This window comes from Periplaneta americana, chromosome 16 (genome assembly GCF_040183065.1).
Source record: "Periplaneta americana isolate PAMFEO1 chromosome 16, P.americana_PAMFEO1_priV1, whole genome shotgun sequence".
NCBI classification, from domain to species: Eukaryota; Metazoa; Arthropoda; class Insecta; order Blattodea; family Blattidae; genus Periplaneta; species Periplaneta americana.
The window spans coordinates 182,915,064-182,942,737 of NC_091132.1; the positions used below are offsets into that span (position 1 = coordinate 182,915,064).

General features: G+C 35.5%; 1 protein-coding gene across 1 annotated transcript in view; it reads left to right on the top strand.

Moving 5' to 3' along the window:
• LOC138692193 (zinc finger protein 135-like) overlaps positions 1-27,674 on the top strand; it is a 39,116-nt gene continuing 11,442 nt past the window's right edge. The window contains exons 1-5 of the mRNA XM_069815264.1: positions 1-137; positions 1,643-1,725; positions 4,343-4,446; positions 11,270-11,407; positions 16,684-16,818. Coding sequence (XP_069671365.1) covers positions 1,671-1,725; positions 4,343-4,446; positions 11,270-11,407; positions 16,684-16,818 — 432 coding nt within the window. The 5' untranslated portion in view covers positions 1-137; positions 1,643-1,670. The remainder of the gene's footprint in view (positions 138-1,642; positions 1,726-4,342; positions 4,447-11,269; positions 11,408-16,683; positions 16,819-27,674) is intronic.

Sequence of the window (27,674 nt, forward strand, 5' to 3'; positions counted from 1 at the left end):
AACGGAATTTTTCGGATCAGCATGTGACTGGTATAAAGGAGGAATATGAGGACCAGAGCCAAGATCTCACAACTGAGATCAAATTTGAGGAAGAACCGGTGCCGATATCGTTTCCTGTGGTGAAACGCGAACCTGAGGTGAGTGCAGAATAAAGAATAGGTGTTCCGATTCATCCGGATAGATACAGCATACATTAAAGTATTGTATAGTTTACGTCCTTTTTTCTGACCTAAGATGTTGGTAAAGCGTCGTAAAATAACCTACTGAAAAAAAAGAGAGAATGAAGACTGTTCAGTAATGTTTACATGAAACGATTGTAAGTCAGGATGGGAGAAGAAATGTCAGAAGGAAGTCAAATAGGGAGAGGAATATGGCAAGGATGTCCTTACCACCTATTCTGTTCAACATCTACTCAGCTCTACGTCATATTGTTTACAAGCACTTCTACAGAGTCCACTTTCACATCAGTTGTGATTCAGTCATTGAGCAGTACCAGACAGGACAGACGACATCAAAGGACTGCAGATGTCGCCCTCAGACCATTTTGTTTGCGTACCGTGAAGAGGGAGATGTTAAATCCAATCCATCTTCAAACTTATTTTGCATCGAAACGATACATTTCTGGACATAGGTTCCAAATCAAAACTTTATCTACTTAATCCCCTCTACAACCCCTTTATGTTTGTAGCAGGAATTCTGAAACAGTCTGTATTGATGATCTGTTACAGTTTTGCAAAGTAACCGTTTGTTGTGAGTAAAGATTAATATTTTTTGTATTCTGCTCATTAATATAGCGTATGTTCAAAATATTGAGAAACAAGACATATGCAACTGGTTTTATATATTTTTTCCTCGGCAAATAAATGTCGCATAGGGATGACATCTACTGAAAATCTTAGACTTATTGTACTTAACCACATATATTTTTTACGGGTTCAATCTATTAAGAAAGAGGAGCTGTTGTCGTTTCAGGAAATTTCACTTTTATGGACGTGTGGGTTTTCTCAGTATTCCCATTGAATTACACGCTTACATTGCATTGTAATTATTTTGTATCACTAAATTTTACATTTCTATTATAAACTTCAAATACAAATACAAACATTCTGTTACTTCAATTAGTGAATAATATGTAATTTGTTTCTCTGCTCAATCTTTTTGCAACATGCGCCATTTCGCCATTCTTCACGTTATCATTCCCCCATATGTTGACTGAAAATAATGCATATAAAATATTTAATATTTTACTTTATATGTTAATGCATATACATTAATTTCATTTTATTTGTATATTATAGTACTAGTTCCCTCCTAAAACTTCCTGCGCTCTTTGGGAACTACACCTTTCGGTTATATGAGTGTGTTGCGGTAGTTTGCTAAAAGTTTCAACAACGCTGTTATATAAGGACAAGAATTACCCCATGAAATAAAAAAAAATGTTATATTTTATTTAACGACGCTCGCAACTGCAGAGGTTACATCAGCGTCGCCCCCATGAAATATCTGCCCCAACAATAGTCCTCTGTTAACTAGACTTCTACTAGCCTAATACGACTTATATGCACTTCTGTGGCATTTAGAATCGATGCTCTTTTGTTAATGTAAATTGTGCTATCTTTCTGTTTTGTTTGCTCTGTGTTAGGAAGAGCAGAGTGACTTGGACACAGTGAATGAGGAGCCAAGGGTGGACGGAACAGCAGGGGACAACGAGATTTCCACAGAATGGTGAGTGTGGTGTGCGAATTTATGTAGAGAGTTCATTGCATTTGAAACTTCCTTTTCATTAATTGTTCCAAAAGCACCTTAAGACGGGCTGTATCTCTGAACTAGCACCAACAGATAGCGTGCGTGTACATGCAGGGATGCGCTTGGCGTGTGTATTTGTTTTCCAGTGTATAAACATCGAGGATTGATTGTAGTGTATTGGTATTTTAAATGCCCTTAAAAATAGCTTTGTGTGCCAAATGTCTGTTGAATTGCACTATGTAATAACTAGGGAAAGCTTTATGCCTTCAATCAGTTTCCGAAAGATGCTTGCAGCCTGCTCAAGCCTCGTGAGGTGTCTGCATTGTTGTGTAGTGCAAGGTCTCTAGATGTCATTGTCGAACAGCTGTTACCGATGGACTTTGTTATTGTGTTTTGACAAAATGATTGGTATTAATAATTAGGACATTCCTGTCACATGTTCTTTTGTTTATTCTTTTCTACTACATTAAAAAAATTAATCGAAATTTTCAAACCATATTAATTAGAGCAATATGGAAATATATCAATGAAACGTGTATAGGTATTCGAATTACTTTATCCTCGTATTTTGTCTGTTATTGTGGACTAAAAACTGCCGACGTTCCAAACTTCCAATCCATTGGTAGCAGTCAGTAATTTAATTCTTAAGTAATGGTGAATTTGTTTGTGCACTGTAACGATGTACATTGACAGCTCATGCGTGTTGCACAGTTTTCATAATACACAGTTTTTATTTGCTTCACGGCATAGTCGTGTTGGAGGTTGTGTTGGTATCAGTGAATTATATTTTCTTTGTTTGGAGACGTTTTAGTATTTACAATGAATGAAAGAAGTAAATTAAGTGGGGCCAGGTTCTTATAAAAAAAAAGCGGCGAGTTGAAAGGAAAAAAGAGCAATTTGCAAAAGTACCAAACATTAGTACATATTTTCATTCTGGCTCTCAAAAACAGCAACATAGTTTGAAGAATCGACGTCCATAACATCCGAAACTATCGAAAATAAATGTTTCGCCAATGCAATCTAGTAAAGGAATTATCGAAGAACAGGATAAAATAAAATCGAAATGTCAAAACGAAGAGACAGCGATATAAAAAGGCACATTCACAGTGATTTGAGCTCCTTGTAGGCTAGTCGGTGAAAACATGCCTCACTTTTCAAATTGCAGGTTCGTTGAATGCAAGACTGCAAATGTGCGTGTTAATGAGCACGAAAACTCATCTCAACATAGAACTGCCATAATTCCACTTATATCTAGAGCGAGTCCACACCACTGGAGTAACGGTTAGCACATCTGTCCGCGAAATCAGGTGGCCCAGATTCGATTCTCTGTCGGAGCAAGTTACCTGTTTGAGTTTTTTTTAGATTTTCCCTTTAATCAATGTGTGCAAATGCTACATAAAGGCTGGTTGCACAATAAACCGGGAACGGCAATGGCAACGAGAACGGGAACGGAAATACTGTTACAATAATTATATTTAAGAGTGGGCATTTAAAAGTAACTATTGTGAAAAGCTTACATTTAAATAAATTTATTTTAACATTATATCTCTTCTCGTTCTCGTTTCCGTTCCCGGTTTATTGTAAACCACCCTTAACTTTCGTTGCTGGACCCCGGACTCATTTCACCGACATTATCACTTTCATCACATTCAGACTCTAAATAACCTCTGATGTTGATAAAGCGTTGTAAAATAACTTACAAAAAATTTATAGTGCACACTGTAGAAAGGCTGGAGAGAAAGCTACTTAAATACTTCCAGTCACGTAAAAATATTGGCGGAATATTCTTCAAAGAATTGTCGCCATAGTGGAATGTCGCGCAGTTCAAGCACTTTCACTGCTTTCGTCTGATGAAGAATTTGATTCAGCAAATATTGGTAATTTCATACATTCTTTGCAAATATTTGTGGAGTTTGATGGTTTTCAGCTACACATATTGTACTGTCTGGCAACAATGCAAAAATTAACATAATTTGAAAGTGATAAAATAAACCTTATATTAACATTTTATGTAGCATAAGAATAAACCACAACGGAAGATATACACAGTTGAAATACGAATTGGGAACCAATCGCATAAAGTTGCATATTTTTGTCCAAATGGGATGAAGCACAGCTAAATCATTTTTCTTTGTAGGATAGTCTTCCATTAATGGTAATACTCATTATATACATACAGTTATTTCAATTGAGAATGTAACTGTAACATGAAAACATAATTTCACTTGATTCTAAGGACATGGAAACATTAATTTCTCACGTTTAATTATGTATAATAATGTAGTGTTTTAGAAGAAAAATTGTCCAAAGTAACCTAACTGGCAGGCGACTTTAGACAGAGAATTCTCAATACAAAGGCCAACCAGCTAAAACTTTGGCAATCATGGCATTTTGCACATAAAATTTGTTGTATAGGTTAATATAAGAATGTTGAGACAATTTTGATATTTCCAACATAAATCATAATTTATTTATAGCATTGTATCTCTTTTGGTAACGTTCCTCTCGTGAAATAGGTTCGTTTAGGTTTGAAGTTCATTGCTTTAATGTATATTTGTTGGGACTATTTTATTGACTGATAGTATATTTTCGTCAGGATTCCAGCTGCCAAGAAGAGGTCTGTATCATCAGAATTCGACAGTATTGCAGATGAAGAGAACGAGACTGTGTGTCAGATTCCCAAGAATTCAGATTCCTCAGGTAAACAAGCCCGAACTCATGAAGATAAGCAACTGCAACTCGAAATGTCTAAAGAGTGTCTTTCCAATCCGGCAAAATCGACGACGCATTTACATGAGCGTGTAGTCAACAAAGCTTACAAATGCGATATTTGTGGTAAAAGTTTTTCTACGTCGCGTGATCTAAACAGGCATGAACTTCTGCACACGGGAGCAAAACCTTTCACATGTGATGTTTGTGGTAAGTGCTTCTCTAGGTCGAGTTATCTTGGAAGGCATAAACTCGTGCACATAGATGAGAAACCTTTCAAATGCGATGTTTGTGGTAAATGTTTCTCCGCGTCCAGTTTTCTTAGAAGTCATGAACGCGTTCACACTGGCGAGAAATCTTTCAAATGCGATATTTGTGGCAAGTGTTTTTCGCGTTCGAATCATCTGATATGCCACGAACGCCTTCACACTGGCGAGAAACCTTTCAAATGCAATTTTTGTGCGAAGTATTTTTCCCACATTACTAGTCTGAAATGCCATGAACGCATTCACACTGGCGAGAAACCATTCACATGCGATGTTTGCGGCAAGTGTTTTTCGCTTTCGAATCATCTGAGATGCCATAAACGCCTTCATACCGGCGACAAACCTTTCAAATGCGATGTTTGTGGCAAATGTTTTTTGCAGTTGAGTAATCTAAGATACCATGAACGCCTTCATACTGGCGACAAACCTTTCAAATGCGATGTTTGTGGCAAGTTTTTTTCGCACTTGAGTAATCTAAGATGCCATGAACGTCTTCATACCGGCGACAAACCTTTCAAATGCGATGTTTGTGGCAAGTGTTTTTCACAGTCGAGTCATCTAAGATGCCATGAACGCCTTCACATAGATGAACAGTATTTCAAATGTGATGTTTGTGGTAACTGTTTCTCGCATTCTAGTAGTCTAAGACGCCATAAACGCCTTCACACTGACGAGAAATCTTTCAAATGTGATGTTTGTGGTAAGTGTTTCTCGCAGTCTAGTAATCTAAAATGTCATGAACGCCTTCACACAGATGAGAAATCTTTCAAATGTGATGTTTGTGGTAAGTGTCTCTCGCAGTCTAGTAGTCTAAGACGCCATGAACGCCTTCATACAAATGAGAAATCTTTCAAATGTGATGTTTGTGGTAAGTGTTTCTCGCTGTCTGGTAATCTAAGACGCCATGAACGCCTTCACACGGATGAGAAATCTTTCAAATGAGATGTTTGTGGGAAGTGTTACTCGGCGTCGCGTATTCTTAGAAGGCATGAACTCGTGCACATTGGTGAGAAATCTTGCAAAAGTCAGGTGAGAAAAAAGACATGAACAACTGGACATATGCCAGAAACCGTTGAAATGCTGTGTATGTGGCAAACGATCTCAGATCCCTAATAAAGCTTCGAATCCCGCACACATGCCGAAATGCGATGTTTGTTGTATTTGTTTCTCGTTATCGAATGGCATAAGAGGGTATTATTCTTCGTTATTCTGATACACTGAAGTTACGTTTATGCAAAAGTGTCTTGAGAAGGAGTTTTGAAGTTATACAACCACTGTAACATGAATCAGATACTTCCAACGTTAGGATGGTCAATCTTTTATTAATCAATCATTACTTTTATTGTGAAACCACATAATTTTGGTCGTCTTCATCAGTAAATTCCATAGCTGTGCGATAGAAAGGTGAAAATAACATCCTATTTTTTTATATATATCTTGATTACTTACTTTTAATGTCACAAACGATTTGATAATGTTCTTATATGTACAATTTCGTGTATTAAATGGAATCATGGTATTCTAGCTTATTTACTGGCAAGTGTTATTTGAAATTTGAATTAATATAATAATTTTGTATTTTTTTCTTAAAATACTCATCTTTTTTCCAATAGACTTCATATAATCTTTTACTTTCTTTGTCTTTTTTTATTGCTTATGTGCACTATCATTGATGTTGCAACAAAATCACGATATCGGTACAAAATAGGTTGTAATGTTTACATAAATCCTGAAAGTGAATAGGACACTGTAAATACTACAGACATACACTAATGTTAAACCTGAAGGCATTGCTCCCTAATAGCACTTTATTATATCTGAAACAGTGATGTTCCTAGCCATGTCTTTTGATACAATTTGGAAATATTTCCAGGCCCCGTGTTACTTGGACAGTTGCGTATTAAATATCGGATGTTTCGTTTACTTCCACTGACTCCTGAAATTGATAATTATTAATAAATGTTCATATAATTTTTATATCTTTATTGCTAACTGTTTCCGTATTATCAATTACTTGAAGTTTCGAAAGAACGAAATATTACACACTTTATTTCTTGTGTTAACCTGCATCATTTTTTGTTGCGTAATATAGAAGGCCGGACTTTATTGTTGACGTCGCGAACGTTTTTCATTCTATACGGTTGTTATGTTTGATTAATGTAATGTAGTCACCATTTTCTTAAGAAATTTTATGAAATCTACAGGGCTTTTTTTCTGTCATGTTTTTTTCATATTGTATAGTGATATATGATGTATGGAAGTTTTCTTGATAAAGTAATACTTTGGGACTTGGTGGGCCTAGCCACCTAGAATAATTTATATTTCTATAGGTATATTATGTCATTTGACTCCCATAAACTTTCTTACAAAAATGACGACTATATTACATTAATCCAATACGTTCGCTGTATAGCTTACGAAAATGTCAATGACGTCACGGTCCTTATATTCATTCTTTAAAATTGCGTAATATTCATTGCCACTTATGCACCCTATGCATTTATTCTCACATTTTCCATAAGAACTCTTTAAGTCCTACAGACTCGTGTGGTTAATGTTTCTTCCGTCTTAAAGTATTTAATTCTCGCTTTATCTAGAATGAAACAACGATCAAGAACTTCTATGAGAAGTGATTTCTTCTTTGTCATCCATGCAATGTAGAAGAAAGAGTTTGTTTACTATATTGTGTATAAAAGGAATGTACACATTGTAACTGCAATAGGTACTATTCTCATTTCACTAAATTAAAATTGTAACAACTAAAAGCACTACCTGTATACATCAGTTGTTAAAAGGGCCGAAGTCCAGAAAGACAAATTTTACAGGCGAAACAAAAAACTATTTCCTGCTTAATCATTTAAGTTTATTCATTTTCTGAATAATTCAAATTAAGAAGTTGTACTTAACTCACATTCGTGAGAAGTGTATTTGGAAATATAGTCAATCCTGCACTTAGGAGCGCTTAAATTAGCTGGACATATGCGTTTTTAACAAATAATGTATTTTATCAGGGATTAAATATAATAAAAACGAGTTTGTGTGAAAAACAAGATTTATTAATTCGTTTTACTATATACAAAACATTCAATCATTAATTAGAGTAATTTTAAATTTATTTTTTTATAAATTGGTTTTATAAATTGGTGGTATAATTTTTTTTATAAATTTTATATTGGTCCACTGTTCAATCTGCTCACAGAAATATACTTTAACATTATCCTCAATGTATGATTTTATTATATTTGTGTCATTGAATTTTTGCTTTCACAGTCAAAGTTTTCCTTCTGGATATGCAATAAGATTAGACAGTTCAATAGATGTATGCGAATTATGACGCAAAACAAAGATGTGAGTGGTAAACCCAATGATGAACTGTAAAGTATAATAACTCCTGGACGCCCCTTTTCATTAATAAATTGGTACAGATCACCAATATCAAAGGAATACCTTGTTATGACGCACGGAATTAGCTTTCTCAACAGATTTTTCTTGTCATATTTCTGCCACCTGCCTTTAAAATTATAAATTTGGACAGATCTTGTTTCACTTCCCAACGGCAAATTTGACCGAAGAACTACTAAAAAAAAAAAAAAAAAGATTTAAATCAGTTGCCATAATATTCTGTTAATTCGATAATGCTTTTGTAGAGCACTTTTGATAATCGCAAAATCTGTCACAAGGCTCAAACTGTGGCCTCTGATAGATTATTCGTCAAACTCTGTCACTTGGTGACATGAATAGCTAGTTTTGTAGCTGCTGCTCTTCTGGAAGTACTATTTAGGTTTGTAATGTCCGGATTTGTAAGCCCCTTGCCTTCTTTAATATTAGTATCAACTACAGCGTCCATTTCATTATCAGAATTCATTGTAATGAAAATGTACTAAACATAATAGCATGGGCAGTTTTCATAAAGCCATGTGCTGAGTGGAATACATGTACTGCAACAATGACCACGAGCCCTATTATTAGCTTCAACAAAAATAATTTAATTGATGAAGTTTAGCGAACATCTAAGTTTCCAACTGCATTATGTTGTATGTTAAAAGAGTACATGTCCTGCACTTCTGTTCTTTTAACAAAAATCGCTATACCGTATTGAATGCCGTCTAGTCGCCACTTACAGTGGACATTTGTCGATCCTTATAACATAAATCAATGTCTCTATGCTCAAAGAACATTAAAAGCTGAGAAAGTGATTTTCGAAAAAAAAAAATGTGATTTTGGCCCTTTTAACAAATAGCTATTCTTTTCACAGAATAATAAATCCATATGTTGTAACATACTGCGTATGATGTATCATGTTAGACAATATAAAAATAACTACGTACTGGTGTTGAACAGCAAACTCGTATGTAAAAAAAAATTCGTTTTATAGGTGACTAAATAAACGTCTGAATATCTTCAAAACTAATAACATCCCACATTAAATGGTATTTAAATTTCGTCTTGTGAAGTTCACATTCGTATTTAACATGTGTTTGCAGAACATTCAAGAAAATATCTGTGGTACCATTCAATTGGAGTTTTATTTCGTTCACATTCATTTCTGACATACGAGTTTACTGTTCGATTCCATCTATATGTTAAAATGCTTCAATTCATTTCGTGAAATGAGTATCTTAATCAACACTCCGCTGTTTTTTTTCTTTCTGCCTAATTATACATCAAGTGTTATAATTCCATCTATAACATACATATTCGAGAGGTAAATTATTGCAAAATAAATATTCTTTTTCGTTGTCGTTTTAACTAGGTGCTGCCCAAAGCTGTACTTTGACAAAGTCACACATCACAATAATAGTGTGAAATAGATTAAGCTTACTATTGTATAAGTGTGGGCAGTGTTTAAATCAGACATTATTCCACGGGGAGATTTGTACTATGCCTATATGAGTTAGGGCATGGAACCAACAGCAAAAGAAACAATAATAAAGATCTTAACACCAGAGGCGGTGCATTTAAATGGGCATATGAACAGATACGGTAAAGTACAGAAATAGCTTCCGTACCTTTGTAGTTGTTTTAAATATTACTGGACAAATGAGAATATAGGTATTAACTTAAAAATGTTAATACTGTTATGTTTAACACGGTGAATATGAATTGGTAACAATCAGTGCCTCGTAACTATCCTTCTGTGTAAAATTATCAAAGCCGGGGTCAAAATCAATTTAAAAAGGCCTGACAAATCTAGTTGGGAGATCCATCCTCTGTCCACTCACTGGAGAGGCCTACGATTCAAGTGAAGTCGTATTTCGTTCACATAAATATTTTACATACGAGGTTGCTGGAATTGTGTTTGAGCGTACGTTTACCAGCAAAAATCACGGCTTCCTTAGTTCTTGCGCAATTCCAAGTGGCGTTAACATGATTTGTGAAAAAGTACAATTTGTTAGATGAAGAGGAATTGCTACAACTATTATAAAATGTCAGAAAACATATCTGAAAAATTTCCAGTGCCGATCACTTTTCCCATAGTAAGGTGTGAAGCTGAGGTGAGATGCCATTTTCCACAGTGAGAGTGTGATAACTATCACAAGTATTTTGTATTTATCTGTTTGGTATGCTGTGCTTTTGGCAACCGTAACTGAAGGGCAGCTATCCTTGTGGGATTTATATATAATATTCTTAGTCTCCTGATGATGATGATAATAATAATAATTATTATAATTGTAATTTTATATTTTCTTTGGGTGAAACTTGGGTACCTGTCCACACTACAAAATTCCTCGCCCTCATTTCACTTTAATAAATGTCTGAACTAACCCACTAACCTTGTCACATACCTCGGATTAATGTCACTTAGCTATCCCCTCATTTAACCTAAAAAGAAAAAAGTTTGTGGCATATGTTTATGTGCTTATGTTAATGTTTACGTTATGTTTAATTTTCATTGTGAATGAGCCTTAAGTATGTGCTCCCTTTTTCTTCTGTCCAACTTTCTTTGGTAACGGAATAGTAAAGATGTGAGATAAAAAGTGTCTTCTTTCTCCAAAATATGTTGGTATAAAATCATTCGTTTTTCAACTCCACCTCCACTAAAACTACTTTACAAATTCAAAGATTTTCAGTTCCAAAATCACCAAAACCACTTGTGCGCTAATTTCTCTGTGATTTTTTGCTGAAGCCGTTGACATACCATGCTGAGGTAAGAGGAACATACTCTTGTCGACCATCACAGAAGCCAGTAAATATGCTAAACAATTTATAATGAATCAATAAATGTAATATGTAGCCCTATATACTTAATACATTTGATTAGGTTAGGTTACTTTAGTCTTTCAGTACTCCGAGCATATGCGAATCTGTGACAGGTTCGTTTAGACTTTGTTTATGATTTGCATATACGAATGAGTGACATGGTTGGTTAGTTTAGGATTTGGTATATCTTGTATATACGAATCTATGACAGATGAGGTTAGTTCAGGCTTTTGTTATGCCTTGCATGTACTGAAAATTATTTAATAATGAGCCCATTTTTGCTGTCCGCATTCCTTTGGTTACACTAATCCCAGAATGTCCAATTATGATGTCTCGTTTTACTGCAGGAACGCAATCTTATGGATGAGCATATGACTGGAGCAAAGATGGAATATGTTGACCAGAGCAATTATTTCAGATCCGAAGTGAAATTTGAGGAAAATCCGGAGCTAATTTCTTTCCCTGTAGTGAAAGATGAACCTGAGGTTAGTGAAGCTCAAGAAATATACTGTGTTCTTCTTCTAATATTTATGGTATATTTTGATTGGTTTGTACATTACTCTTTGGTCTAGAGACAGGAAAAGTATCATCACTATTTGTTATTGTTGCAGAGAAGTCTAATGTTGAACTGTTATCTCACTTTTTGTTTTAAATTTGAAAGCAAAATTGCTTGTTACACTTCCTCTTAATGGTTGCCAAGCTACATATTCCACAGTGTGTTTGGTAATATGTTCTACTTAAGGACACTAATTCTTTTTGCTGTTACTGTGCCTTTGTCTGAAATTCTCAATACTTTTACTGCTTCATATATGTAATTTTGTTTTATTTGTAGCTCTGAGTACAGATATTTCAAGACTTCGGCTATCTGTTAACATTTTCATAAATTACACTACCTATTACAGCGACCATAATATCTAGAATGTTCAGAATATTTCATAATATGCAAATGTTCCGATTAAATTCTACATTTTCTAGTTTGTGTGTTTGTGCATGCGTGCGGTTTTTTTTTTTCTTTATTTTCAAAGATGAATGTTGTATGTGTGTTTGTCTTGGTGTGTATTTGTGTCTTTGTGTGTATTGTCTGTGTGTGTATGCACGCTAGCTATGTTCAACCGTCCTGCTGCTTTTAAGGTAGGCGTCCACTTACCAGGATCGATCCGTACGACATGTTCGGATTTTTATTCTTTGCATTTTAAATGAATCATCACCCACTTTGTTCATATGTCCGGTTTCCGTTCAGAATTCTGACCAGAGAATTCTAAATAGATATCTGTATGGTCCAGATCGAAATAGAGAATGTCATGGCAAATATATCGATTGCAAAGCTTTCAATCTCGGTAATATCGAAAGATATAATGTAATGGATGACGCAAAGCCTATCTTATTAAGTCTTACAATATGAACAGCCTTTTAATTTACGAAATTAGAATTGTAGCAATTTAATTTGGAGAAAGAAATATGAGTTGAGATTGGGAAAATACTAAATTAACCAGGTATGTCCTTCATAATTTATTTAATTTGCAGAGATATTCATTTTATTATCAGGTTCAGTTCAGAACACTGCAATTTAATAATGCGCCCTAGCGGTAAATTACAATACAATTTGATGATTCATTCGGAAATGCGGACAAGTGAGCGATACAATAATAAATATCCGAACGCAAAGAACGAATTGCTTCCTGTAAGTCAGAGCCTATCTTCATCGTCTGCTTTCCGTTAATTAAACATTGAATTTTTCTTACCTATGATATAAATGCTACAAGTAATAACAAGGTACTGACTATATAGAAGCAGAGAGCAACCAGTGAAATTTGAAAATATATTCAAAACTGCAAATAGGTATAAATACTCATATATTTATGTGTCTGCAACTTCCAGGAAGTTAATTTATTTGAACCACTCTTGAATGAGGTAAGGATGGAATACATTTTTCTTTTCTAATGCTGCAATGCTGTCTATGATTTCCCACTAAATAATACGAATTTGTTTTTTGGCGGGAACTTCATTCCAGATTCTCCTCTTGTCTACTGATAGCAGTATGTATTATATGATATAGATGAAACTAATTTGCATTGGATGAGAAAATCTATCTGGCTTCATTTCCCCCGCTTAACGTTTCCTGACAACCAATTATATAAGAGAAATGTAATGTGTGAGGAATTAACTTAAGCGACACTGTTAAAGTACACTCGTGGAAAGCAAATATGACTGCCTTAGCAATGCAGTACAGCGTATACCATAATTTTTCATTATACTATCTTTATGATTCCGCTTACTGATTTCTCTCTCACGCCTCTAAATGTAACGTAACCCTGTTGTGCCGTAGTCTGTTTCTAATTTAGATAGTGGTACAATTCACGAATTTGACAGTGAATAATTTCCATGTCCCACAATGTTCCCCACTCATACTTGTCGAAAAGACATTGCCAAAAACGTCTTTTCGAACTGTGTAGTAGCTCAATGGTATAATATTTGAGTACTTGTCGATACGAAACAAAATACTCCTAGTGCAACAACTCAGAATAAGTGAAACATAGAAAAGGAGAGAAGAGGTGGTAAGTTCAGGTAGGTAGCGATAATTGGGAATGTTTCCTTTTGTGCAGAAATTCAATGGAACAAAAGTAAGCAATGGTGGATTTTCCACAGTTTCCTTGTCACACAAGGAATTTCTAGCCATTGTGTATAGTCGTCCAAAAATTATTATGTGCTGGCAACAGAGCAATCCAATGTTTCATTGTTTTTTACAAAACTATGGAAATATTCCTGTTAATCTAACTCAGTGTTGAAGATACGGTACAATATAATGCACAGTGGTATATTATGTGGGATAATGGCCTAAATATGAAAAAACTGTGGACAGTTAGCTTTGCGTATTCATCATCAAAGACATTAATAACATGTATAACAAATGTTTTTGCATGAAAATATGCATTTCCATATGAATCCTGGCCTTATTCATCATAATGTAAAGCACATGCTGTGGGTTATGATCAGGCTGTGGCTTGCGGACACATAGAGAACAACCAGTAAAGTTAGAAGTCGTCTTCTAACACTGTAATAAATTGCTCATTTAAGGGTATACTGATGTGAAATTTGAAATTTCTAAACTATTCTATGTAGATCTCTCAAATTTTGTACAGTTGTCGTACTGTATACAAATAGACTGTATAGAAAGTTTCATCTCATTTGATGCAGAAATATATGAATTATTAATAATTTTGGAATTTTAAATTGTGTAAATTTAGCTTTTCAAAAATTGCTACTCCTCCCACAAATTCAAATATTTTGGCCTGAAATTTTGTCTACATACTTGTCAGACCCTCGGAAATAAAACTTACTATACAATTTTTCCTTTTATTCTACTAAAAATATTAAAAAATATATTATATGCACTAAAGTGTAAAAACTGAAAAAAAAAAATCAACTCGAGCATAAAGAAAAATTATATTAAATAAAATATGAATGTTAGGTATAATCCTGATAGTAAGTTTTGTTAAGAACACATTCAGAAACCGCTACAAAAAAAATCATGCATGTAGTACATAATTTGTAGGAAGAGTAGCATTTTTAGCAGTGAAAAATGTACAAAAACTGAAAGTGGAGAAAATTAACTTCAAAGTTTGGGATGATAATAATAAATAAGAACTCAATCTTTTTGATCTTCTAGGCATTTTGAGATATATAGGCCTTGCTTATTATACGCAGAACTTACTCTTATATACACTACCATGCAGTGCACACCTAACTGCACTAGTAAATAAAGATGACGACTGAAAAAAAAACATGTAAACTTTTGAAAACAAATCACTATACACTGTAGACACTATTATAACACTAACAATCAAACTGTTAGAAACTTGCAAATATTTCTTGTATAACAAAACAAAAACTAAGCATGGAAAACACGTTGTTATGGCTACTAGCAACAAATGGAATTTTTCTTTAGACAAGAGTTGTGGTCTCCTTGGTAACTGAATATTTTTCAAAAAGAAAGCATCCTTTGAAGTGACATCTGTTGGATCCTATGAAGAAATCTTTCGAGAAGTCGAGAAGCTACACTGTCTGAATTAAAAATCTAATGTACACAAATGTTTGTGGAAATTGCAACACCAAGAAAGATACATGTGACTGAAATGAAATTGATACCTCAGATTAGGTACATAACAATATACAAATGATTGGAATTACAGAACTGTACCTGATCTGTGACCGTGAGATTTCAGTATGGTGTGAAGCTTCCATGCGCTGCAATCAGAGCTTTTAAGCGTCGTGGCATGGAATCAAAGAGAGACTGGATATGTTCCTGGGGAATCTCCCTTCACGCAGTTTGTATACGAATCCAGAAAGAGTCAAGGGTCGGTGCTGGATGACCATGACGAACAAATTGCCAACCAACTATTTCCCAGACATGTTCAATGAGCGACATGTCTGGCGAACGTGCAGGCCAGGGAAGAGGATACCCATCGTTCTTCAAAGAAGGCTTGCACAATCCTCGCCACATGTTGCTGGTCATTGTCCTGCTGAAATGTGGCATGTGGAGTTGCCTGAAGGAGGGGCAGTACTTCGGGCTCTAAAACCTCCCTAATGTAGCGATTGCTGTTCAGATTGCCCTGAATACGTAGAAGGCGAGCTCGCATATTGTATCCAATGGCGCCCACACTATCACACTAGCGTTTCTCCGCTATGCTGCTCAACAATGCAGGCTCTCAGATTGTGTTCACCACGGTAGGGTCTAACATGTATGCAACCATCATTGTAGGACAAGTAGGACTAGCATGACTTGTCCGAAAACACTACATTTTGCTACTCAGTAAGCCAGTGACAGTATTCACGTGGCCATATAGTCTGAGACGTTGGTGGTTTCTGGACAATGGAAGCCGACGCAACGGCATGCGAGCCACTAGTCCATCCCTCAAAAGACGGCGACGAACGACGGCAGATAGATCAACACACAATGCAGTACTCCAACGTCGTTTGAACATTGTGGATGAAGCTGTACGGTCCGTCACGGCCAAAAGGATAAGATGGCGATTATCCCGTGCTGTGGTCATATTACGTGGTCGAGTATCCGCTCGTCTCTGCCTACGACCCTCTTCTATCCACTGGTTCCACACACTCATCACTGTCATAACAGCATGCCCTGTACGAGCCGAAATGTCACGGTATGACAAACCTGCTTACTGGAGAACAATCATTCCCCCGAACTCATTCACGTGCTGATATTGAGGCCTTCCTCATCGACGAGGCATACCTACACTAGATTCATGTTTCCACTTCCTTTGGAAGCTCTGCACTGACTGAGCAAGTCATATCATTGACCTTCCTGGTGAAACAAGAAACATCACTGTTTGGCCTATGTGTACGCCATTTCTATGGAAATGTAATCAATTATTGATGGTACACTGTTCTACACATCTCCCGAGATTGGAGTCGTTCGGGCCATTCTTTCTGGGTGTTGTCTTTTCACAAACAGTAGTGTAATAAATAATATATGAAATACAGCGTAATTTCCACAATCGTCGCAGAATTCAGAGTTGAGGGCGTGGACGGGGGATTCACATTACCAGTCAGAGCGCGCAACCTTTTCGAAATGTGGCCCTAAACAGCTGACAGACCGATCGTATGGCCATGAAAATTAGCAGAGGACATCTCTACACCATGAACAATTTTGTAAAGATAAAAACAAAATAATCAATATTTTTGACCAAAAATGACAAAATTTCACATCAGTGTATCCTTAAGATCTGTCTTTGTACTGCAGGAACGGAATTTTTCGGATCATGTGACTGGTATAAAGGAGGAATATGAGGACCAGAGCCAAGATCTCACATCTGAGATAAAGTTTGAGGAAGATCCGGTGCCGATTTCATTCCCTGTGCTGAAACGTGAATCAGAGGTGAGTGCAGAACAAAAAGTGCACTATTTTCTTCTTCTTCTTCCACTGTTTATCTTGTGTTTTCATTCTAATGGACACTGCCTCTTTACAACAGTACTTGCAGTGCCTTTCAGTCAGTGACAGTGGCAGAGAAATATCATCTGTATTCATTATTATGTATGTCTTGATGCATTGTTATCTCGTTTTTGTTTTAAATTTTAAAACGAAATTGCTCTTAATACTCACTTGTAATGGTTGCCATAGCTACACATTCTCACAATGTATTATTTTGATAATGTGTTGTGACTTTATTTCCTTTTGTTTCCTGTATGTCTTTGTCTAAAATTGTCGATACTTTTGCCGTCCGAAATCATTATAGATTTCGCTTTATATGTATGCAGAAATATTATCACCTATCTTTATTTCCTTTCACACATTATTTGAAAAAAAAAAATTGTATTTGCAATATGTCCTTTGTAGAACATTATGTTGTCCGTAGAGAAAAGATATTTCGTAACTTTACGATAAATTAAGGAGCTTACTTTGAGTGGATTCCAGAAGAGGTTCTAAAGTTGGCAAAATGTTCTGAGTCATCTGGAGAGATACGGCATACATCAAAGTATTCTATATTTTACTTACTTTTATCTGTCAGTGAAGTGCATTCAATTTTAGTATAGGTAGAGAGAGGTAAAGTTAAGAACTCCATGTGGCAAGTCTTGAAATTATTAGAAATAGAAATAGAGCTTTTGAATTTTCTTGAACTGATTGTGGGTGGATTTCAACAAAACTCATGAAATTTGACTAAATGGCTCGACGAAATATCTAACAATTATTTATGTCTGAAATATAGGTATTATATTTATAGGAAAGGAAAACCTCAGCATTGAATCCTGACTTGAAAAATGATGAAATTATATCGAAAGTAGCTTTGAAAATCGAGGGTATTAAAAGTGATAATGCATTTTTCTTTCTCTTGCAAAATCTCTTTAAATGTACACAGCGAATTTTGGAGGCATAGCGACGATATATAACGTTTTGTCACTGTCAAAAACAGAGTCTTCAAATCGTTTCAGAACTAAACATAGATTTTTGTTCTCCTCGTCAGTAAGTTTGCATGAATCAGAAATATCTTGAAGTGCTTCTCGTACGAAGTGCAATAAAATAGCAATCTATTTTTCCTTCAGCTGTTTTTTTCATAATAAGCATTAATAAATGCATTAAATTGTTTCTTAAATCTTTCCCAATTTGCATTTTATTTATTCAATTCAATTTATTAAGCCATTAAACATACAGTGATAGGCTTCGTCACAAAAAAAAACATACATTTGAAAATACACATATGATTGAAAACAGGGCTCTACTGCAGTATTTGTCCCGCTATGCTGTAACATCTGAAGGAGTGCCAACATATTTCTAGCGCTTTTTGCGCTACCAACCTTAACTCATCTGCCTCCACTGTAACGAAAATTGTTACTTATGCCAATCTTCCTCTCGATAAAAACCTAATGCAGGTCGAGCAGAGAGTTCAAGACGCGCAAAGAGTGTGAAATACTGTTGTCTTATTCCAAAGATTATGTTTGTAGTAGGTACGAACGGTTCATCTATGGAACCGCCAACATAGGAACCAATTAAGGCCGAATTCGAGCCCCGAAAATATATAATTCATCATTATAGATATTAAAAATTACAGGAAAAGTCCAAAAACATGTACACGCAATGCTCCGCTTCCGCGAAATTACAGTCTGTAGTCTGGATTCAATGACGGCATTATATCCTAGGTTTGAGCTCCGAAAATTTATATTTCTTTATTAGAGACATAAAAAATTGCAGGAAAAATCTAAAAACTTCTATAGACAATGCACATCTTCCGCGAAATTACAGTCTCTTGTTTGGACAAAGTGACGGCAATATTTTCTGAGTTCGAATACCGAAAGTGTAGGCTATAATTGTTTATTAGAGGCATAAAAATTTCCAGGAAAAATCTAAAAACTTGTATACACACTGCTCGACTTCCGCCAAATTACAGTCTGTAGTTTGGACACAGTGACGGCATTATTTCCTGGGTTTGAGCCCCGTAAACTTATAATTCATTAAAGACATAAAAATTGCAGGAAAAATTTAAAACATGTATACACAATGCACATCTTCCGCCAAATTACAGCCTGTAGTTTGAACCCAATGACGGTATTATTCTCTGAGTTCGAGCCTCGAAAATTTATAATTTTTTATTAAAGGAATAAACCATTTCAGGTAAAACTAAAAACTTGTATACACAATGCAAATATTCCGCCACATTACAGTCTGTAGTTTTAACCCAATGATGGGTCCTGAGTTCGAGCCCTGAAAATGTATAATTGCTTATTGTAGGAATAAAGTTTTGCAGGAAAAACCTAAACTTGTATACATAATGAACCCCCTCCGTTAAATATCGGACTGTAGTTTGAACCTAGTGAGCGTGTTATCTCCTTAGTTCGAGCCCCTTAAAATTAAAATTCATTAATGTGGGTATGAAGGATTTGCTGGAAAATCTAAATCTAAAAAAACCTTACATATTGAACCCCTTCCACTAAATTTCAGTCATCACTGTCTTCTCAGTCATTGTTTTATTCTCAGTCTTCTCTTTCCTTCATGAACTGAACTTTGAGACGAGAGAGAGTGGACAGAGGGAAGGCAAAGGGCAGAGAAGGCACAAAAACGACAGACTGAACTGAGTGTACAGAGAGTGGAATGAAAGGACAGGCAGTGGACTGAGAGGACAGAGAGTAGACTGAGAGAATAGATGGAGCACTGTGGGGATAGCGAGGGAACTAAAAGAATAGAGAGGGACCAGAGAGTGAATTGAGAGAAGAGAGAGTGGAGGATAGAGTTGACTGAGAGAACAGTGAGTGTACTGAGAGCACAGAGTGTGGACTCAGAGGACAGAGTGAAGACAGAGAGTGGACTGAGAGAACTGAGAATGGACTGAGAAGGCAAGGAGTGGACTGATAGGACAGAGAGTGACTGAGACAACAGAGAAGGGACAGAGAGTGGACTGAGAGAACAGAGAGGAGACACAGTGTGGATCGGGAGGACAGAGAGTACAAAATATGGACTCAGGTGACAGAGAGGACAGAGTGGGGTGAAAAACTGAGAGTGGATTGAGTGTACAGAGAGTGAAATGAGAGGATAGAGAATGGACTGAGAGTGAACTGGGGAAACTGCGATTCAGAATTCTTTCCTCTCAGTCCTCTCTGTGCTCACTCACTGTAATTTCAGTACTCTCTCTTTGATATCGGTCCACTCTGTTTCCTTTCCCTGTTCTACTACCTCAGTCCTCTCTCTCTCCTCTCAGTCCAATCTGCGTCTTCTCAGTTCACTCTTTTTCTCCTCAGCCCACTCCATCCTCTCAGTTTTCTTTGTATCACTTTCCGTCCTTTTAATCCACACAATGTACTCTCAATTCACTCTCTGTAATCTCTGCCCCTTCCCTGTCCTCTCAGTCCACTCTCTGTTCTCTCAATATACTCAACATTCTCTGTGTCCACTCCCTTTTCTCTCAGTTCACTCGCTGTTCTCTTAGCTCATTCCCTATCCTCTCAGTCCACTCCCTATCCTCTCAGGCTACATACTGTTGTCTGAGTCCTCTCCCTGTCGTCTCAGTCCACTCTGTCCCTTCAGTCCATTCTCTGCCCCTCAGTTTACTCTCTGTACTCTCAATTCACTCTCTGTAATCTCTGTCCACTTTCTGTCCTCTCAGTCCATTTCCTTTCCTCTCAGTCTACTCTCTGTCCCCTCCGTCCACTCTCTGGTCTCTCAGTCTACTCACCATCCTCGCTCTCCACCTTCTTGCCACTCAGTTCAGTCTCTGTTCTCTTAGCTTACTCCCTATCCCACAGTGCTCTATCTATCCTCCCAGGCTCTTCTCTGTCCTCTCAGTCCACTCTCTGTACTTTCAGTTCACTCTCTGTACTCTCAGATAATTCTCTGTCCTCTCAGTCCACTCTCTGTACTCTAATTCCAGTCTCTGTTCTCTCAGTCCTTGCAAAAGTTTCTACAGCTATAGGACATTTGTCACAGCGTTGTATCAACATGCCAACAACACCTAAAGGAACGGCAAGGGTTAAGCATGGAATTTATACGATTTCGCGTTTTCCTAACTATATAAGTGCAATTCACTGAACACATGTGAAAATACAATCACCAGTTGGAGGAGATGCAGAAATCTTCAGAAATCGCAAGGAATTTTTTTCAATTGAATCGGTCATTGCAGAAAGGGGATAAGTCATAAAATCTTACTTTTGAGATAATCAATAAAAACTGTTTTCTTCTTCCAATACTGGAGTAATCTTTATAAATATTTTTTCTTACATTTATGAATAGTGAAGCCTAATACATCATGTTAGACATCTGACATCTCAAACACTTTTGTTTAAAGTTGTTTAATCGAACCATGACTTATCCCCTTTCTGCAAGGAATTGTTAAATATAAGAGTAAAAAATATATAATTTACAATTTTGAGCTAATGTAATATTCGAAATCAAACTAAATGTTAATAATTATAATGATAACGATGTTTTTGTGTGTAATTACTACATTACTGTCACCATTTACATAATTATTTTTGCATTTTAATCATTATTCCTACTTCAACAATGTACCAATATGTGATTTTATATCACAGTTTTAAATCAAAACTCTACTTCTAACTAATACTTAAAAACTACATATAGGAGAGCACAATAAAAATACACTAAAGTCCTACACAAAATAATTTATTTCAATTGTTATAGAGCGTATTGTTAGACATTGGAAACTCCGTCATTTGTTGATTCCTTGTCACAAGGTGGCCAGTTCAGGATCTCTTCGTAAAAGAAAGTGTGTTCCAACGGAATGTATTGCCTCACTTTCGATACGTCTCCAAGTTTTTTTTTCGTATTAATGGAAATTTTCCCATTGTATGCTTTTGTGTAGGCATTACTATGCATCCAGAACCTGTTTTTTTCATACAGAATCTGAGTTTCCTCATTTCACTACCAATGAACAAACTGGCAGTCACACATCCTGGATCGTCTTTAGAGTAAACAAATTCATTGAATTGTGTTGAAGAAAGCATATTCTTATCTTTCCCTTTCTTCCTCAGTGTGTCTAATGAGCAGGTGGTTTTCTTGTAATACTCTGGCCACCAGTATTTAAAATTCAAAATATCATCAGTAGTAACTGATTCTACAGAAAATCTGTTGTTTGTGTTTTCCTGGTGGATCAAGGTATTGTATTGGCCTGGCACATATACCCTGTCTGTCTTTCTTAGTTTGCGCTTCACTACACCAAAGTTGCGGTCACTGGGAAGAAATGGGCCTCGTTGTGGAAAATAATGAGTGATTTTGTTAAATCTCCCCATTTTGGACTGTGCAAGCAACAATCGAATTAAGGTATGCTTTTTATTTTGCCCTCCACAGTTATCAGAGAAAAGATACAATTCCTTGACTGAAGAAGGGACATTATTTTCAATGTAGTTCACAAGGAACACACTTCATTTGAAGATTTGTGGCCTATACCTTCATGATAGGAATAGAAGTGCGCCGTATGGTCTTTGAAATTGTGAATGTTGAAAATTGATGACCCAAAGTTGCGTCTAAACAAACAATGAGTAGTTTCTTACGGGCTGCGACAGAATTCCCAATGGAATTGACGTTCCAATGCCTTCAGTTTATTTTTCTTATTTACATTTTTGCGGTAATTAATTTCATAGCGTTTATGTTTACCACTAATAACACAGTTTACTACTTCTAGCTTATCTGTCATTTTCCTTATCAGCTGATGGGCCCGTAACTTATTAGATCCGCGGCACTCAGTTGCGTCACGTCGTCAGTCAGTGCAGAAAGAAGGTAAGTCGCTGACTTGTCCCCTTTCTGCAATGACTGCCCTGCTTATGGTGCTCTGCTTTGCGTTGAGACTGAGCAAATTTGTCCCATTTCTGTATGGAAATGTGTGTCTAGGTCTGGAGAAAGCAATGGCACTCTTAACTCATTTTCGCGTTTTTCATGACTTATCCCCTTTCTGCAATGACCGATTCAATTAATGTGCAAACTGTCTGATTCTTCCTTGTTGATTCGAGACATTGTGGCTAGGTGGCCAGGCTCATCTGATGACTCACATATTTTTAATTCTTCAAGAATTAAGAGGCGATTTGAAGATGGGGAATTTGGTGCAGCCATTCTAGTTGGAGATAGTGGATATGCTGTACAAAATGATCTCATTACACCACTGACAATTACACACACGCCAGAGGAACAACTTTTTCAGGAGGCCATCATAAGGACTAGAGGTCGAGTAGAGAGGAGCTATGGGGTATAGAAAAGATTTCCTGTTTTAGCTACTGGAATCAGACTAAAATTGGAGAGAATTCAAAGTGTAATTGTGGCAACAGCTATTTTACACAATATAGCTTGCAATGAGAATGAAAATATACCTCCTGTTACTGATGACCAGCTGGATGCCATTAACGCTGTGCATAACTTCCCTCAAGCAGCTAACAACCACCCAAATGTAGCAGAAAATAATGTCAGGCGAAACCATCTTATCCATCAGTACTTCCATGATTTGTTGGTGAACCAGTGAAGGAAGAGATTAAATTAACATAAAATAAGTTTCATTCACTGCAGTATATGTAACATTGTTTATTATTCATGTTAAACTTGCATATTTTCAAAAGTATATTATAACTTTACTTCACTGGACATTAAGCATTACCAGCATCTTATCCATCAGTACGTTCATGACTAAAATTTGTTTGTGAATCAATGAAACAAAGGGACGAAATTAACATAAAGTAAGTTTCATTCACTGTAGTACATGTAACATTGTTTATTATTCATGTTAAACTTGGATATTTTCAAAAGTATTATAACTTTACTTCACTGAAAATTAAGCAGTAATCTGTACCAGTAACTTACACCATAAATTTTAAACTTTTTTAATCTGACATATTAACTTGTGTGGTGTAGCTTTAGATGCAACACAACCGCCATAATAGGTTAGAATCTAATGATGACATGACTTAACTGTAACTGTGTTGTATAAAATATTACTACTGATACACAAATATTTTAACACATTATAGTGTAGTCACAATTTATGTGAAAATCCCACTTGATTTTAATTACGCAGTGATGTTACAAGTTGAAATAAATCTGCATTTGTATCAAAATTATATTAACGTCGGATTTCAATGAAAGAAAGTAACTAATTACTTGAAATATGCAGTGTGTTTATTTTATAACATATAAGAAATTAGCTGGAGGGAATATACTGTCATATTATGTTCATGTCTATTAAAATAATTAGAAATGAAACTAACGATTGATTTATGAACGTTTTGATGTCATGTTATAATTAGGCCTAGCCTACTGTTTTTTTCTCATGTATTATTACTATATTATAAATAAGCCATATATAAATTATGTGGTAGGTGATAACATGTAATAAATTTCGTTTTTCAATTGGAATTAAGTTAAACGTCCTACTGATTAACTTGTTATTCAGTTATTTAAGAAGCTACATAAATTTAAATATCTTCTGTTTTAAATAGCATGATAACCTGATGTGATATGTTGAATATGGTATTATTAATACAGTGAATGATATAAACCGAATGACATTATGAAAATATCAAAATGACATCATAACATATTAGAACCACTACAAAACTGAAGTTATCAGTATATAAGTTACCTAATGTGATTTAATATGTTAGATTAAATTTTTTAATTTAAATAAAAAAGAACATATAGACTTGAACAAAATAAACTTCAAAATCTTGTGATTTCAGTTAGCTGTTTGTTTTAAGGTCCAATTCCCTATTCCTAACATCAAGTTCAAGAATTCTTCTTCTCATCTCATGATCAAACTCCTTATTTTTTTATATGAAGATCTGTGAATTTCATCTTCACTCTATGTTCTTCTTTCATATTTATGTTGCCGGTACTTTAAATTCATGCTCATCCTTTGGAACTGAATTTGATCCTCTGTTGCTTGTTTTTGTAACTGCAGAACTTGTTTTTCTTGCTATAATGCCATAAGTTTCTTTCCTGTCAATGAACTGTCCAGTGATGGTCTTTTCTTCTTTACTAGGAGTGGAGTGGAAGTAGGTTTCCTCAGGTCCCTAATACTGAATTGACTGCTACATGGAATGGCTTCTACTTCATTAATTTGTATATTATCCTGAGATACTATTGGTATATATCTTCAATTACCTGATCAGTGGAATTTGAATCGTCACCTGCGACAAATGCTTGGGATTCAGAAGCTACAGACTTGTACATTCACAGATGAAAAGGGAATTACATTGGAATTTTGAATTGATTGGATTTGAGGAGGAAATTGTGCTTTTCCAATGTTTGCAGATGGATGCTCCACAGATGCGAGTAGTGATGACTGGCCAGGACAATCTGAGTCACATACAGATGGTAGCCCCTCAAGTTGTATTGTGCCAATAATCTCTTTTATTTTAATATAAGTTATTATTAAGTTCGGTTGATTCGGACCTCCACCTGCACCTGATTTGTATTTTTTTATCTTCGGAAAATCTCCTTTTACAGATCTTTTTGAGGTTTTCATACTTCCCCCTTTAATCTCTTACCAGTACTACAGTTCCACTAATTTCATTGAAACTTTCTTCTAGCTCTTGCCAAGCTTTTTCTTTGTATTTTAAAGATACACTATCGGTTTTCTTACACTCTAATATATCTTTCTTTGTAAAGAGAGCAGTAAATCAATTTCTACTGGACTAAAATTCTTACTTTTTTCCCTGAATTCTCCATGTCTAAACACAGGACCTTACAGTGTACGTTAATCAGCTTATGATAATCTGATCAAAATTCATAATGGACGATGAAGCAATCATACAGTGCAACCAACCGTTTACTGAAATAAAAATAATACAAGAGGATGACACCTATTACGAATATTTAGGCCCTGGGTTTAGGTCACTGGAAAACAGGACAGAGCAAATGTTGGCACCCTAACCTCTTTCTTTAACTTTATCCCTTCCATTACCAAACAAAAATTTGAAACAATAATTGTGCCAATTCACCAAACAAAAAGCTGTTTTTATTACATTATTTATAAATATTCATTTTTATTGAGCATGTATTTAACAATTATTTCAACATCCTACTTTAAAGTACTTTCTCTTGCTCCCTTGCTCTGGGTATTTGCCCATTCTAGCCAATTATAAATTAGGGCCTGTGAATGTTACATAAGGTCACATACTACAATGTTAAAAATAAAAGCTATTTCCCTTAGAATTATCAAGATCCTGGGTACATCAGGTAGGCCTAATTTAGTGGTTACCGAACACGTTAAAAAGATGGAAGTTGTCTTCTTGAAATTAATTAAGATCGTGATTTTCGGAGGGAAAGGAATAAACTAAAGAAAATTAATTTTTATATTAAAATGGATCCACACATGCCACCAGATAATGCACATTAACACAAGACACAAATTATTGTACGATCTTGCCTATCAGAGAAAAGTGGAATCGAGAACGCTTTCCAATAAATTCAAGAAAACAGCTGATTAAATAATACACAACACTTCACATGGGTATAAATGATTTATTTATTTGTGAAACTAGTACATAGATGCATTCCTTCTTCATTCGCGTTGATTTGATTATAGCATTAATTCTCTGTAAACAACTGACATTGTGATCTGTGGCTGACATATTGAAAATCTGACGCGCCATCAGTAATCTTGGCTCTGATTGGCTAGTTATTCAGTGTAGCCAACACATGAGAAGCCATGGGCATCTAGTGCCAACATTAATTTAAACGGGTGGGCTGTCAGATATTTATTGAGAAAATAGAAGCATGTTTAACTGAATAGTAAAGTTGAACGGGTTTAATTTATCCCAAGTTTAACTATCTTTGGAGAAAACGGCCCTAAACGATGCAATGTAACTGCCGCCATTTGTTATGTTGAGTCTCAGCTATTGTGAAACGTACCTGCTAAAACGGTTTAAGTACATGTTACTGTTGGAGCACCAGCTTTATCTATGGTGTGGTAGCTCCTTTACTTGTCTGTGTCTTGCGCATGCGCAGTGTCCCATCATTGGACTTTGAAACATTTCTTGCGGGACACTAACTGCAGTTTCTCCGAAAACAGTAATTAGAATGAAAACACAAAACATTTTGAAACTAAAATGAATGAAAACACTTCACCCTTAATGTAATAATTCCAACTAATCTAAATAACTTTATTTATTAAAAAACAATTTCGTATGAATCTAAGTTAAGAAACTCATCTACAGATTAGACAGGATTAATTAAAAGCCGATTATAAAATCTAGCTTTTGAAACTATTGGTTGGGAACTTATAATATTAACTGGGAAGCTTATTATATAATTTCATCCCCATGCCAGAAAAATTTGTACTAGTTTTATGTAATCTACAGTATGAAATATTAATTTGTTCACTATTTCTAATTTCATGATCATGTATACTGGCTATTAATGAGTAATTGTCTATATTTTGTCGAGTGTAAAGGACTAGGTCGTATATATATAAATTTATGACAGTTAATATCTGTGATTGTTTGAAAAGAGGTCGACAATGTTCAAGATAGTTTGATTTACATAGAATTCTAATGGCTTTCTTTTGCAAAATCAAGACACTCCCAATTTTGCTACCATTTCCCCAGAAAATTAAGGCATTCCTAATTATCGACTGAAAGAACGAAAAGGAGGCACATCTTAAATAATTTTGAGAAACACAAGTCACTAATTTCTTTAATAAATATATAACTCTTGATAATTTTGTGCATATATATTCGATATGTTTTTCCCATGTTAAACTGGAGTCCACACCTGTGGAGTAACGGTTAGCACGTCTGCCGCGA